Source organism: Bos javanicus, chromosome 15, assembly GCF_032452875.1.
Source record: "Bos javanicus breed banteng chromosome 15, ARS-OSU_banteng_1.0, whole genome shotgun sequence".
NCBI lineage: Eukaryota > Metazoa > Chordata > Mammalia > Artiodactyla > Bovidae > Bos > Bos javanicus.
In genome coordinates this window covers 83,483,726-83,500,086 of record NC_083882.1, presented here as the reverse complement: position 1 = coordinate 83,500,086, position 16,361 = coordinate 83,483,726, and the positions used below count along the sequence as shown (strand labels likewise).

Genomic DNA, 16,361 nt, shown 5'->3' with positions numbered 1-16,361 from the left:
TTCAGTATTCTTGCCTTGAGAACCCCATGAACAGTGTGAAAAGGCAAAAAGATAGGATACTGAAAGAGGAACTCCCCAGGTCGGTAGGTGCCCAATATGCTACTGGAGATCAGTGGAGAAATAACTCCAGAAAGAGTGAAGGGATGGAGCCAAAGCAAAAACAATATCCAGTTGTGGATGTGACGGGTGATGGAAGCAAAGCCCGATGCTGTAAAGAGCAATATTGCATAGGAACCTGGAATATTAGGTCCATGAATCAAGGTAAATTGAAGTGGTCAAGCAGGAGATGGCAAGAGTGAACATTGACATTTTAAGAATCAGCGAACTAAGATGGACCGGAATGGGTGAATTTAACTCAGACGACCATTCTGTCTACTACTGCGGGCAGGAATCCCTCAGAAGCAATGGAGAGGCCATCGCGGTCAGCAAGAGTCCGACATGCAGCACTTGGATGCAACCTCAAAAACGACAGAATGATCTCTGTTCATTTCCAAGGCAAACCATTCAGTATCTCGGTAACCCAAGCCTATGCCCGTATGTGCAATCTAAAAACTGGTATAGATGAAACTATTTGCAGGGCAGGAACAGAGACAGACACAGAATGGACAGGTGGACACAGCGGGGTCGGAGAGGGCGAGATGAACTGGGAAAGCAGCACTGACGAGGATGCACGACACGTGTGATGCGGACAGCGGGTGGGAACCTGCTGCACCGCACGGGGCCAGCCTGATGCTCCGTGACGCCCGAGAGGGCTGGGCTGAGGCGTGGGTGGGAGGGAGGTCCAGCAGGCAGGGCCATGCGGACCCAGATAGCTGGTCACTGTGTGTACAGCAGGAACTAACACAACATCATAAAGCAATTACACTCCGACTTTTAGAAAAGAAGTCAAAAGCCTAACGTTTTGATGACTCCCAAGGACTGGATGACTCGAAAAGTACCTCCTGGAATATTATTACTCCATAACGTGAAGAGCATCCTGACTCAAAGTCTGCTCAGTGGTAGGAAGACAAGGTAGGAAGTTGTTGGTAGGGTGAGACTGTTGGACCCCAAGCCCAGAGTCGCTCTAGACACGACTAGACGGCCCAGCGGATGGGAGAACTGGACCCAGGCTCCATCCCCAGCCTGTCTGCAGAGCTTTCCAGGTCAGGGGCCTCCACTGCTGCCTGCCCTCATCCTGCACCCACAGAAGCTGCCCCTCCCTCTGTCCTCATAGCCTGCCCATCTGGAGCTGCTTCAGGGACTCTGACTGAGTAATCCAGCGATTTAGTCAGCTCACCAAGGAACTGCAGAACACCTTCAGGACTTCAGGATGGGCAACGGGCCAATCGCAGAGCTCTTTTGTTCCTTCTAACTTTGTGTCTGTGTTTTCCTGGAAGCGTTACTTCTTCTCAAAGGTGACTTTCTGAGTACTTCAGGGTAGCAGGTACATGTCGTTAACTTCCTTTTTGTGCGTTTGCCAGATAACCAAAGACTGGGAAGGGCAGGGCGAGCAGGAAATCTAAGTGCTGAATCGAAGCATTCAGTGCTGTTTGTCTGTGTGTTCAGGTTGTTTTAAAGAGACTGACATTACCCCGCACAATAATGTATTTAAGAACTAAACCTGATTTAACTCACACCTGTCCCATAAACAAGGCTCTTTGCTGGATGGCTGTGACGTCACCATCGCTACCCTTTTTATGCACGAGAACACTGCAGCTCAACGCAACCGAGGATGTCAGTCAAGGCCGTAACGGCAGGAAGAGGTAAAAGCGAGGTCTGAACCCGCATCTCTTAGATCCAAACCCCATCTCCTGGACTGGGTGAAGGCGCAAGAATCGCCTCCCTGGCTCATCTTCTCCCAGGTCCATGTGCGTCCAGCCTGTGTCAGGTGGAGGGGTGGAATCCACTCACCATTCCGTGAGACCGGCTCAGGGACCTCTGACCGGTGTCATGGGCCCTCTTTTCTCTAACCAAAACTCCCTGGAAGGACCTTTTCTCCAAGGAGTGCTCAAGAAATGCTGTTGACTGAAGGAACCAATCCAAACGTTTTTCTTTTTTTAATCACCATGCTAAATTTGCAGCTAAAACATCCTCAATGCCTATTTATTGTATTGGTAAGACTCTGGTAAGACTCCCAATGCAGGGGACCCAGGTTCGACCCCTGCTTGGGGACCCAGATTGCACATGCCACAAACAAGAGTTCACGTGCCACAGCTAAGACCTGGCATGGCCAAATAAATAAAAATAAATACTGTTTTAAATGCGCTTTTCAATGATTTGTCAGGAATGGGGCGATCTGGATAGCACAGTTTAAGACATAAGTTAGGATCAGACCAGGTGCACATTCTGGCTCCACCCTTAGCAGTCAGTGACCGTGAACAAGCCGCCGAGCCCCAGTCCTCTCACCTGTGAACAAGGATTATCGTATTTCCCACCTCCCCGAGTTGGTGTGAGCGTTACGCGAGGTAAGACATGGCGCACTACATGCTCAGAAACGCCGGGCGGTGCTGCCGACAAAGACGAGGGCAGCCAGCAGTCACTGCACTGGTACTGCCTGCCAGGCACTCCGCTGAGCCTTTCCAAGCAGGTCTCCAAGCCTCACGGCAATCCCGACGTTAACAAAATGCTCTGTGATGTCCACAAAGGACAGCAAGTTAACTGCTCTTCACATTGGGTATCTGCTCACGGAACTAACCGTAATTACCACAGTATACGGGCCGCTATCTGTATCCTCAGGTTCTGTGTGTATGGATTCAATGCAAAAATACTCAAGGGGAAAAACTATTCCAGAAAGTTCCAAAAAGCAAAACTCAAATTTGCCAACTATTTGACAACTATTTACATAGCATTTACATGGTACCAGGCATTCAGAAAACGAAGATCATGGCATCTGGGCCCATCACTTCATGGGAAATAGATGGGGAAACAGTGGAAACAGTGTCAGACTTTATTTTTGGGGGCTCCAAAATCACTGCAGATGGTGATTGCAGCCATGAAATTAAAAGATGCTTACTCCTTGGAAGGAAAGTTATGACCAACCTAGACAGCATATTAAAAAGCAGAAACATTACTTTGCCAACAAAGGTCCATCTAGTCAAGGCTATGCTTTTTCCAGTGGTCATGTATGGATGTGAGAGTTGGACTGTGAAGAAAGCTGAGCACCAAAGAATTGATGCTTTTGAACTGTGGTGTTGGAGAAGACTCTTGAGAGTCCCTTGGACTGCAAGGAGATCCAACCAGTCCATCCTAAAGGAGATCAGTCCTGGGTGTTCATTGAAAGGACTGATGCTAAAGCTGAAACTCCAGTACTTTGGCCACCTCATGGGAAGAGGTGACTCATTTGAAAAGACCCTGATGCTAGGAGGTACTGGGGGCAGGAGGAGAAGGGGACGACAGAGGATGGGATGGTTGGATGGCATCACCAACTCGATGGACATGGGTTTGAGTGAACTCCAGGATTGGTGATGGACAGGGAGGCCTGGCGTGCAGCGATTCATGGAGTCGCAAAGAGTCGGACACAACTGAGCAACTGGACTGAATTGAACTGAGGCATCATAAGTAATCTAGAGATGATTTAAAGTGATTTAAGGTAGTCAGCTATGTGTAGATTATATGCAAATACTACACCACTTTATGTAAGAGACTTGAGCACCCAGGGGTTTGGTATCCAGCGGGGTCCCGGACCCAACCCCTCCCTACCCAGAAGGACTGTACTAATCACCACCATCTGACTAAAATGAGGGAGCTATTTTCACGACATGGATGGCCTCTTCCCAGTGGATCTAATTAGCCAGTGGACTCTAATCTAAAAGCAGAGAAAGGACTACTCTGGAGACTGGCAGATACTGCGGGGTAGGGTGTAAGGCTTTGTCTTACCTAGGGGACTCGGACAGTAAAGAATCCACCTGCAATGCAGGAGACCTGGGTTCAAACCCTGGATCAGGAAGATTTCCCTGGAGAAGGGAATGGCAATCCACTCCAGTGTTCTTGCCTAGGAAATCCCATGGACAGAGGAGCCTGGAAGGCTACAGTCCATGAAGCTGCAAAGAATCAGACACAAGTAAACTACCACCACCACCCATCATACTGCTAAGTTAGGTGCTAAGTCTTTCATATTTATTTACTGAAATTTATTACATGCCACCCTTTAAGGCAACAAAAGTAATAGGATTGTAAGGGTCAAATAATTATTCTTCCTCTGTCAATGCATACACCTTTCTTCAAAAATCATATAATCCCCAAAAGTCTTTGTATTAGAAGGCAAGTCCTCTGATTCGTTTGCTTCTTTGCTTTGGGAAGCAAACAAACATTGACAGGGAAGGACAGAGAAAGGTCTCAGTCAGCCAAGCATCAGAAGTCAAGTCCCTCAGGGGATTTTACCAAGACTGTGAGTGGTGTTTCAACTCTCCGTTTATGAATGAAAAGAGACGCGTGATCTCAGAGCTATGCTGACCTGTGACAACTAGTATTCTCGGTCAAATCAGTTAAGTGTATTTGGGCTTTGTGCCGCCCAAAACATGGTCAAGAAAATAGAAATCTATTGAGTTATTTTAACTGAAGTATCAAAATACAGGGAATTCTTGACAGAAATGAGCTGAGGGATGTGCCTGGGGGCCAGTGTTTAAGACTCCACCGCCAATGCAGGGGACATGGGTTTGATCCCTGGTCAGAGAAGTGAGGTCCCACAGGCCACAAGGCAAGTAAGCCCGCACACTACAACTCCTGAGCCCGCGTGCTCTGGAGTCCTCACACCGCAAGAGAAGCCCATGCAACACAACCAGAGAAAGCCCATGCCCGCATCAAAGACCCAGGGCAGCCAGAGAGAGAGGTGCAAGAGCTGAGAAGCCAGAGGACAGCGAGGCATCCTGGAAACGGGCACCAGCCGGCTGCAGGGACAAAGAAGGCAGGCGTGGTCCCCAGGACCCCTCTGGTGGAGCCAGGCCTTGGTGGCCGACCAGCAGAACGGGGACCACAGAGGCAGGGCTGATGGAGTGAAAGCTGAGGTCACGGAGGAGACATGTCTGGGAGGAAAACCATGGCCTCATTCCCACCACCTTTAATCTTCTGAGGTGCCTCCCCTGGGTCAGACACAGCAAAATCCAGTAAGGGACCTGGGGCAAGGGGTCCCTTGCAATACAGAGCAGAGCACAGGAAGGGCGATAAATGAAGCCAGGAGCAAACAGGCAAATGACCAAAAAGGGCTTCCTGCCTGTGTATCGAGCCCAGAAACACAGAACCTTCCAGCCCAACTAGGCATCTGAAGGTGCTACTTCAGGCATGAGGTGAACAGTGTTTAGCCTCCTAGATCTGACTTAACACCTAGATTTCCAAGTTACACCCACTTTGAGGATCTTCGTTTTAACAAAAGTCACAAGACTGCACGCCTCCTAGCTTCTCTAACCGGCCACAGCTCCACTGGTCTTGTTCCCTCGTCCACATGGATCCGCATCACTGTGCTAAGCACGTGGTGGCCCTCGGTAGAAGTTTGTTCAATGAATAAAGAAATGAATACATGTAACTCTGGAGACAAGCTTGCTCCATAAACCACTGCGAAACTGACACCCCCTTTTTAAGCACATCCAAGAAAGAAAAGTTTATGACAGCATTCTTGGCAATAAGTTCATTCCTCTCGTTAGCAGAAGTTACACGTCAGAAAGGGTTCCATGAAAATATAACTGTTAAGACAGGCAACTTAACCAGGTTTCTTCACTGTAGGGCTCCTCAGAACCTCTAACAAGTTCATGTCATTTCCAGTCTCCATGGGAGGAAAAGAGTATGATGTGTTTCTCAAACCTAATTGAAGTCTTTGGGCATCTCACACCTCAATCCAACAGGCATCCCCACCTGGCCCCGCCCTCCCGTGTTAACAGAACTGATTTTCTTTGGGCAGAGGGGTTGCCAGGTCTAGAGGCTGGATTCTGTGGTAATCCGGTGGTAATCCGGACAATCCTGCCCCTTAGCCGTCTCTCACTTTTCTGATCTCCACTCTAAGCGAAGGGTGGCCTCGACCATGGGATCTGTCGCCAGCCAAAGGGCCACAAGGTAGGGCAGCGTGAAGGATCTGGGTAGTTTTCCTCCCTGAGAAGAGGATTTCCGAGCTGTTCTCACGGCCTGGTGTGTGTGTTCAGTCACTCGGTCGTGTTCGAGTCTTTGCAATCCTATAGACTGTAGCCCACCAGGTTCCTCCATTCGTGGGGGTCCCCAGGCAACAATGCTGGAGTGGGTCGCCATGTCCTCCTCCAGGGTATCTTCCCGACCCAGCGATCAATCCCAGCCTCCTGTGAAGGGATGCTGGTGTAGGGTGATGCCACATGGAGCTGTGACTCTGGTGGTTTTAAAACATGGCATGGGGACTTGCTTGCTGGCCCAGTGGTTAAGGATCTGCCTTCTAACGCTGAGGACATGGGTTTGATCCCTGGTCGGGGAACTAAGATCCCACATGCCACAAGGAAACTCAGCCTGTTGTGCTACAACTACTGAGAAGTCTGCACATCATGACGAAGAGCCCACGCGCTGCAGTGAAGGGCTCTGCGTGCGGCAGCTGAGACCCAGTGCAGCCAAATAAAGAGAATAATAACGAAGAGCCCACACACTGCAGTGAAGGACTCTGCGCGCGGCAGCTGAGACCCAGTGCAGCCAAATAAAGAGAATAATAACAAAGAGCCCATGCGCTGCAGTGAAGGACTCTGCATGCAGCAGCTGAGACCCAGTGCAGCCAAATAAAGAGAATAATAAGGGGTGGACCACATGGTCATGGCACAAACCCTTCCATCTCCTCATTGAGAGGGCTATCTGTGTAGTCCTCTCTTGAGTCAGGCAGGCTTATGACTGCTTCAGCATCAGCGCACAGTACAAATGATGGGCAGTGTGACTTCCACAGCTGCCAGGCCTGCCTTGGAGCCCTGAGCCGCCCCCCAAACCAATGACCCTGAGTCCATCGTGCTGAGAAGCCCAAGCCACAGAAAGAGGTGAAATACAGGTCTCCTCTGAGACACCCTGGTGTCTCCTTCAGGCACCAGACGCCTGAGTTAAAAGCCTCTGAGATTCCAGACTCTGGCTAGTCAAGACCCCAGAAACTGTGCAGCAGAAATAAGCCACCTCTGGGAGTTCCCGGTGGTCTAGTGGTTGAGGCTCAGTGCTTTCACTGCCGGGGCCCAGGTTCAATCCCTGGTCAGGGAACCGAGATCCATAAGCCACACAGCAGGGCCAAAAAGAAAAAAAACAAAAACCTCCGGTGGGCCCTTGTCTGAACCCTAAATCCCTAATCCACAGAATCCATCAGTATTACAGAAAGGTTACTCTACCCCACTAACTGCTACAGTGATTTATTATATAAGCAGATACAATCAGGTAGGTCCTGTTTTCTCTAAAACTTTGTACTCTCTGCCAGCTGAACAAAAAGACGAAGGCAAATATGCAGACAACTGCCAATTAGACAAAAATCTGAGGTTTATCATTTGCTAGACCCTGGCTTAATCAGCCTGTGAGGCCTCAACACCCAGGGGTCAATTCTTTTCTGTAGTAACTGGGAGGCGAGAGAAACCATTTGAGTTTCACAGGGCAAAGTACATTTTGAACACCTCCTGGTCTCGTGACAGCATCTGTACCTTGCAAGTGCCTCCCCGACCATCTGCGATTCACACCGTCAGGCCTTGCAAATAACCACGGGTGACCATTTGCTGGCAGCAGTCCAAAAGTCCAAAAGATAAAAGTCTTGTGTACTTTTTATCACAAGAGCACACTCACAAGCAAGCTACTCTGCTCCATCCTGCAGAAGGCACTGGGTGTGTTCCTCAGACACGCGAAGAGGGAAACCTTTTCATTTCCCCAAACCCCCATTATCTGGAATGCACTTTAATCCACCTTTGAGGATATTTCCAGACCACGTTCTCTAAAGTAGACTTTGTGATATATATATATGCGTGCATGCTAAGTCGCTTCAGTCATGTCCAACTCTGTGCGACCCTATGGACAGCAGCCCACGAGGCTCCTCTGTCCACAGGATTCTCTAGGCAATAATACTGGAGTGGGTGGCCATTTCCTTCCTACATATATAATGTGTGTATATATATACACATTAACAAATATACTGGGGAACGGAATGGTGAGAAAACTTAAATTTACTGAAGATAAACTTACCGTAGGTCACACACTGTGCAGGAATATCCATTACTTTCTCATTTTATAACAACCAGCAGGAAATACTGCTGGTTATTATGAATATGATAATCAAAAACCTTTGATTATTATACAGTCAAAATCAAAGTTATTATAAAAATCAAAATCACTGTGGACGGTGACTGCAGCCATGAAGATGCTTGCTCCTTAGAAGGAAAGCTATGACCAACCTAGACAGCATATTAAAAAGCAGAGACATTACTTTGCCAACATAGATCAGTTTAGTCGAAGCTATGGTTTTTCTAGTAGTCATGTACAGATGTGAGAGTTGGACTACAAAGAAAGCTGGGCGCTGAAGAATTGATGCATTTGCATTGTGGTGTTGGAGAAGACTCTTCAGAGTCCCTTGGACTGCAAGGAGATCCAACCGGTCCATCCTAATGGAAATCAGTCCTGAATATTCATTGGAAGGACTGATGCTGAAGCTGAAGCTCCAAAACTTTGGCCACCTAATGGGAAGAGCTGACTCATTGGAAAAGACCTGATGCTGGGAAAGATTGAAGGTGGGAGGAGAAGGGGACAATAGAGGATGAGATGGTTGGATGGCATCACCAACTCAGCGGACATGAGTCTGAGCAAACTCAGAGAGCAGTGGAGGACAGCAGAGCTGGCGTACTGCGGTCCTTGGGGTCACAGAGTCAGATACCACTTAGTGACCCAAGAGCAACACTGCTAGGCCTGTTCCAGAGGAAAGCGGGGTTGAGAGCAGTCACACAACTTTTCCAAAGCTATAGCACTGTCATGAGCACAGCTGAGATGCAGACCAAGACCTGTGCACCGGCTCCCTCCTGTCTCTGCCCAGAGACAGAGCCTCCAACACGGACCCTCTCTGCGCCCTATTAGATGTGAAGGGATGGAATTAACCTTTACCGAGCTCCCTTGTGAGCACTTCCTGAGTCTTGGCTCCTTTCACCCCCAACTTATCAGGAGATGAATATTTTTCTCCCCACTTCACAGCTAAACCCACAGAGACTTAGAGAGGTTAAGACACGTGCCGATAGCAGAGCATCTAAACAGACGTTTCTCCAAAGAAGACAGACAGATGGCCAACGAGGCAGATGCAGAGATCTGCACCATCGCTAGTGACCAGAGACGTGAAATCAAAACCACAACGAAATATCATCTCATAGCAGCCAGAACGGCTGTCACCAAAAGCCCACAAATAAATGCTGGTAAGGATGTGGAGGGAAGGGAAGCCTCCTACACTGCTGGTGGGAATACAAATTGGTAAAGCCACTATGGAGGACAGTATGGAAGTTCCTTAAAAAACTAAAAATAGAGCTAACGTATGACCCTGCAATCCCACTGCTGGACATACACGTGGAGAAGACGATTCGAAAGGATACATGTACCCCAATGTCCACAGCAGCACTGTTTACAGCAGGCAAGACGCAGAAGCAACCTAGACGTCCATCACCAGAGGAATGGATAAAAAAGATGTGGTACGTGTACATGACGGAATATTACTCAGCCATGAAAAAGAATGCAAGACTCTGCAGCCACATGGATGGACCTGGAGAGTGTCACACTGAGTGAAGAAAGTCATACAGAGGAGGAGAAATATCCTATGACATCCCTTATATGTGGAATCTAAAAGGAAATGATACAAATGAATTGACTCACAAAACAGAAAGAGATTCACAGACTTTGGACCCAGCTTATGGTTGTCGGGAGAATGGGGGGAAGGGGTAGTTAGGGAGTTTGGGATGGCCGTGTATACCCTGGTGTACAGATTTAAAACGATAACCAACAAGGACCTACTGCGCAGCACATAAAACTCCGCTCAATGTTACGTGGAGGCCTGGATCGGAGGGCAGTTTGGGGGAGAATGGTTACATGTATATGCGTGGTTGAGTCCCTTCGTTATTCCCCCAAAACCATCACAACATTGTTAATCAGCTATGAAAGTGAAGTGAAAGTTAGTCGTGCCCAACTCTTTGTGACCCCATGGACTGCAGCCTCTGTCCACAGAATTTGCAGGCCAGAATACTGGAGTGGGTACCCATTCCCTTCTCCAGGGAATCTTCCCAACCCAGGGATCGAACCCAAGTCTCCCACACTGCAGGCAGATTCTTCACCCTCTGAGCCACCAGGGAAGCCCATTAATTAGCTATACCCCAATACAAAACAAAATGTTGAAAAAAAGACACATGCCCAAGATCACACAGTGGCAGATAAGGAATTAAGTCCAAAAGAATCATGCTCTTCCCAGCCAAGCACGCTGTCCTCTTCTCTACCTTAAATATGATGGGGCCTTTTTTTTTTTTAATGATAGAAAAGCATTCAACAAAAAGAAAGCAAGAAGAAAAGCAGCAGCCCCAGAGACCTTGTTAAGTCTCCAAAAATAACTACCCTCCATCTGGCACTTTCCAGCTCAGATAATGCTTTCCAGATGTACGATCCTCACGTGATCTCAAGGGATCCTCGGGCCAGGCTTGAAAGGTAAGTTCTGCTGTTCCTGATTTCCAGAGCAGGGATTAAAGCCCAGCTGGGTTCAGGAACCGGCCCAAGGTTAACTGCTATTTAAAGGCTTGAGGGTACACTCAGACCTGGTCGTGGAAACCAAGGCCCAACCATCTGCCCACCTCCCAAGGAACACTGCCTCTCAGGTCCCCTCTTACTGGGTTAAGAGGAAAGGGAGGACACCGTTATTGTAGAAAGTCCTGATCTTAGGAAAGAAGTCAATGTAACTGGTTCTCTGAGGCAAGACCAGGGCGATGAGCTGCAGTGACGTCACCCAGCTCCTCACGCCCACGCCCAGCGCTGAACTGAAAGAGCTCTTCCTTCCAGGGTCCACACGTAGAACAACACTGGACTTGTAAATAACTCGAGCATCGTCTGATCTCATTATGACTCCTGCAGCAAAGGGACGGGCCCACCCACGGGAAGGGTGGGGCGCAGTCCGGGCCAACTTCCCAGTCAGGCGTGCACACGCTCACGCTCACCCTGAACCCGCTCTGACCCTCACAGATGGGTGGCCGGGCCATCGCGCCCCGCTCCACTGAGAGAGGAGCCAGAGGGTGCTTCCCCACACCCACAGCCTGGAGGCCGAGAGGAACCCACACCTGTGTGCAGAGAGAGCAGGACACCTCTTTAGATACAGCAATTAAAAGCCTAAATAAAGAAGCCACGGGATGGCGGCGGTGCAGCTGGAGCTGGAGCGCTTTGGTTTGGTCTGGGTGCAACACGTATAAACACGTGCTTATATGGCAGGCGCTACATGAACGTTTCAGAAACAGGAGCCGCTTAATCCTCCTAATAGTCCTTTGGGGAATAATATTATCGGTCCCAATGTACAGATAAAGGAAACAAGACTGTGAAGGAATGTTCCTAAGAATGGCAGCTGTCAGAAGCAGGGCTGAGATTTTTTTTTATATGGGTCATTCATTTTTAAAGCCTTTATTGAATTTGTTCCAATATTGCTTCTGTTTCACGTTTTGGGTTTTTAGTCATGGGGCATGTGGGATCTTAGGTCTCCCCCGACTGGGGAGCGAACCCATCTCCACTGCGCCGGAAGGTAAAGTCTTAAGCACCACCGCCAGGGAAGGCCCCCGGGCCGAGAGGCGAACCCGAGCTCCCCTGGCTCCAGCGCCTGTGTTTCTGTCTGTGACACACGCGCCCCTTCCTCAAGCTCTCCATCACTCACGTCTCCCACAGCACCTTCCAGCAGGACCCTCTACCTCAAAGGCCATGTGAATCTGTACACACGGGCCACCCATTTCTGCCTCTGCTGAACTTCAAAAGACATAAACTGTTTGTGTGTCTTCTTTGGAGAAATGTCTATTTAGTTCTTTGCCCATTTTTTGATTGGGTCATTTATTTTCTGGAGTTGAGCTGTAGGAGTTGCTTGTATATTTTTGAGATTAGTTGTTTGTCAGTTGCTTCATTTGCTATTATTTTCTCCCATTCTGAAGGCTGTCTTTTCACCTTGCTGATAGTTTCCTTTGTTGTGCAGAAGCTTTGCCTTATGATCCAGCAATCCCACTGCTGGGCATACACACTGAGGAAACCAGAAGGGAAAGAGACACGTGTACCCCGATGTTCATCGCAGCACTGTTTATAATAGCCAGGACATGGAAGCAACCTAGATGCCCATCAGCAGATGAATGGATAAGAAAGTGGTACATATACACAATGGAGTATTACTCAGCCATTAAAAAGAATACATTTGAATCAGTTGTAATGAGATGGATGAAACTGGAACCTATTATACAGAGTGAAGTAAGCCAGAAAGAAAAACACCAATACAGTATACTAACGCATATATATGGAATTTAGAAAGATGGTAACAATAACCCTGTGTACGAGACAGCAAAGAGACACTGATGTATAGAACAGTCTTATGGACTCTGTGGGAGAGGGAGAGGATGGGGAGATTTGGGAGAATGGCATTGAGACATGTATAATGTCATGTATGAAACGAGTCGCCAGTCCAGGTTCAATGCACGGTACTGGATGCTTGGGGCTGGTGCACTGGGACCTAAGGGAGGAGGGAGGAGGGTACAGGATGGGGAACACATGTATACTTGTGGAGGATTCATTTCGATATTTGGCAAAACTAATACAATATTGTAAAGTTTAAAAATAAAATAAAATTAAAAAAAAAAAAGACATAAACTGGCGGTTTCTTGGTTTGTGAGTTGTTACCAGAATTAAGTCAAAGAGATTGAATTTTTGGTAACAACAATTCAGATCTATCCCAATTGCAGGCCTAAAAATGCCATGAAACGCTTTTTCTTCCCTTACGTTCATGGCTGGGTCCCCTGGCGTGGTTCCCTATTTAAATTCTCTTGTAGGCAAGAAAGGACACCATGAAAATGTCATCACGAGCGTGGCTTTAACAGCGTCTCTTTGATGTGCATGGTTTACCTCCTGCTGGGTTTCTCAGTGAGAGTAGAAGGCCACGTCCTCCCCAGTAACGGGGACTCTCCTCGCAGCCTCTCGGCCTGGCTCCCCCCCAGCAGAAGACTGGCTTTCCTCTGCTGCCCCCGAAAGACCTACGGGCTTTACCGTTGCCTAAGGAAGCCACGGTTCCTTACATCCATTCAGAAGAAACACACGGAAGGCACCCACCTCAGAGAAGAACTCGTCCATGAAAGCTGTGTTGTCAACAGCGATCTCGACCTCGTCGGTGTCGTCATCCTGCGTCAGCTGCTTCTGTGAGGGACGAAACGGCTCACGATGCAGCAACCCGAGAGCGCTGAACACGCACCAAGCACCGGGAGCTGCAGCAACCTCTCATACACTCTGAGTTCAAGTCCTAGCTCCCCAAAGAATGTATACATGGCTCAATCACACCAGACATTAATGCAACATTGTAAATCAACTACAGGGAGCTCAGCTGGTGAAGAATCCACCTGCAGTGCAGGAGACCCTGGTTCGATTCCGGGGTCGGGACGATCCGCTGGAGAAGGGAAAGGCTACCCACTCCAATGTTGCAGCCTGGAGAATTCCATGGACTGTATCACAGAAAGTCAGACATGACTGAGCGACTTTCAGTTAAACACAGAGAGAGGAAAAAAAGAAAAACACCAATCAATCGACCGACCCCAGCTTTCCTCATCCATAAAGTGCTAATCATAACACCACTTGAATCACAGGTTTGTTTACAAAATGAGTGACATGATGGCTAGGAAACACTTGCACAGGGCCCGGCATGCTGCAAGTGTGCAGTGAGCATCGTGTTCGGGGGTGGTGATGATGGTATTGGTGCTGTTATTGTAACTTATTCCAGTTGGAGACCCGAGAACAGAGAGGCCAAGACCACACAGCTAGTGCTGGAGACGAGATTCCAGCCCGTCGTCCTTCGGGTCTGGATCCCGTGTTTCTAACAATGTTCAGGCGTATGACCTACCCCACCAGGGATATATGTATTAGGACAGTCCCGATTCCTCCAAATCACCAGCTTCAAATCCTCACGGTGGGAGCAAACCTTTTCCCGTTTTCAGCAACCACCCGATGTAAAGGGAAGGGCACCGCTGCGAGAGCTCCGGGTCAGAGCTCGTGTTCACAGCAAACAGGAAGCCCTCCCGCAGGCTCCAGCACCCCCGGCGACGCCGGCTTTCTCAATCTCATTCAACCACCCCTGCAGGACCACCAAGCGGCAGCGAGAGGAAGTGCCCCCATGCCCACCCACCAAAGGGCCCGAGCTGCTTCTGCGTTCTTCCCAGACGTCCCCCGACTGCTGCAGTCCACACAGCACCCCATCCCTAGGCACGGGGGAGAAGGGGTTGCAGGGGGTGGAGGCGGCGAGGGGGATGAACCTCGATACCGGCTCTCCACGCACTTCAGGGGCCCGTGGCCTCCTAAGCCAAGACATGCCACTCAACACAGGACTCCAGGAGCAAGCAAGGCCACCAGGGCCCCCGTTCCCTCCCCAGCTACCATCCCGGGAATGGTCTAGTCCTGATGGAGTTCCTGGAACTGCCCCTGAAATGTGGGGCTCTCCAGTCCTCTGGGGAGCCGCCTTTGACTACCGCCCCCATCATCTCAGGCTTCCCCGAGAGCTCGGTGGGTAAAGAATCCGCCTGCAATGAAAGAGACCTGGGTTCGATCCCTGGGTGGGGAAGATCCCCTGGAGGAGGAAACAGCAACCCAGTCCAGTATTCCTGGTTGAAAAACCCTGTGGACAGAGGAGCCTGGTGGGCTGCAGTCCCTGGGGTCGCAGAGAGGCAGACACAGGTGAGGACTGAGCGCCCCCCACCTCGTTCTCTGGCGTGGCTGCAGCCCTCAGCAACCCGAGGGTCACAGCCTCGTGCAAGGACTTGGACGTCGAGGACGCCACTCCGGCCCCGCGAGCACCTTCCTAACATTTCCCAGGATTAAAAGTCCCAAAGCCTAGTGGCCCTGTGCCCAGGAAGGATGTTTCCTACCTAGAAATCCCAGGCCCTTTCCTGAAACTAAATTCATTCCTTAAGAACTCAGTTAAGTACTGTTAGGTACTTAGATATTGTTTGATCAGGTACTGTCACCTCCTCAGTATTCTTTAAGATTTTGTGTTCAAGAAAAGGAAAATAAAAGAGGGGGAAAAGCCCCCAAAATGGTCTACAGGAAAAAAAAACGTCCCGAAGCCTAAGAGAGCACACGGGCCCCCTAAGATCTGGCTCCCACTCACAACTCTTTTTTTTGTTTGTTTAATTGAAGGACAATTGTTTTACAGAATTTTCTTGTTTTCTGTGAACCCTCTGCATCAGCCAGCCACAGGCGCACATGTCTATCTTCTCTATGATGCGTCTGGGCCAGGCGCTTGGAACCCCTAACATGTTTCTGGACACACCATGCTTTCACCTTGCAGAACTGTCATCCAAGAACTTCTTCCTGAAATGCATTTGTCCAGCTGGCAAAATTTCATTGAGGCTTTAAAATTCAACCTCGAACAAACTTCTCTGTCTGCCTGATCTGACCCCAACCCCCTGCAACATTTAAAACCTCCCTGAGCTCCCAATGCATTCTGTGCAAACCCTCTTCAGTCCCACCCCGCCCATATTAATCACCCCTTCACCTACCGATCCTTCCCCACTGACCTGAACTCCCCGAGGGTCAGGGCTGCCTTGGGCTTCACCTGGAGACTTGGAGTATGTGCCTGCCCAGAACACCTTCCTTCAAGAAGGTACCTAACCTCCTCCACCTTCCCCATTTGATGGGAAAGTTATCGGTGCCCACCTAGGCTCCCTGAGGATTCTGAACCATGAAATGAACAGAACCAAATCGCCCTCTAGCAACACGCAACAGAGACACTACCCTCATCTCCACCTTCCCAAACCCACTCCTCGGCTCAGAGCAAGCTCTACAGATCTTCCGCGGTCTTCTTCCAACAGTGTTCTTGTAATACTGCTTTTTACTTGTTTAGCCAGAAGCTTCTGTCACTCGCAATTAAAATCTCTTGGACTTCTGGTAGTCCAGTGGTTAAGACTCTGTGCTCCCAACACAGCAGGCACGAGTTCAGTCCCTGGTCAGAGAAGATCTTGCAGACCACATGGCAAGGCCAAAGAGAAAAAAAGTATGAAATGAAATGAAATTACCTGCGGTGGTAGTGGCTTAATGCTAAGTCGTGTCCAACTCTTGCAACCCCATGGACTGGGGCCCACCAGGCTCCTCTGTCCATGGGGTTCTCCAGGCAAGTATACTGGAGCCCGTTGCCATTGCCTCCTCCAGGGGATCTGCCCAACCCAGGGATCAACCCCTTGGCTCCTGCGTTGCAGGCA

The 16,361-nt window shown here is 49.3% G+C and overlaps 1 protein-coding gene across 8 annotated transcripts in view; it reads right to left on the bottom strand.

The window, feature by feature from the left end:
• STX3 (syntaxin 3) overlaps nt 1–16,361 on the bottom strand; it is a 98,210-nt gene that overhangs the window by 63,840 nt on the left and 18,009 nt on the right. For all 8 annotated transcript variants that reach the window (XM_061381632.1, XM_061381636.1, XM_061381629.1 and 5 more), the window contains exon 2: nt 13,231–13,314. In XM_061381632.1, the coding sequence (XP_061237616.1) occupies nt 13,231–13,251 (21 nt within the window). In that variant the 5' untranslated portion in view covers nt 13,252–13,314. The remainder of the gene's footprint in view (nt 1–13,230; nt 13,315–16,361) is intronic.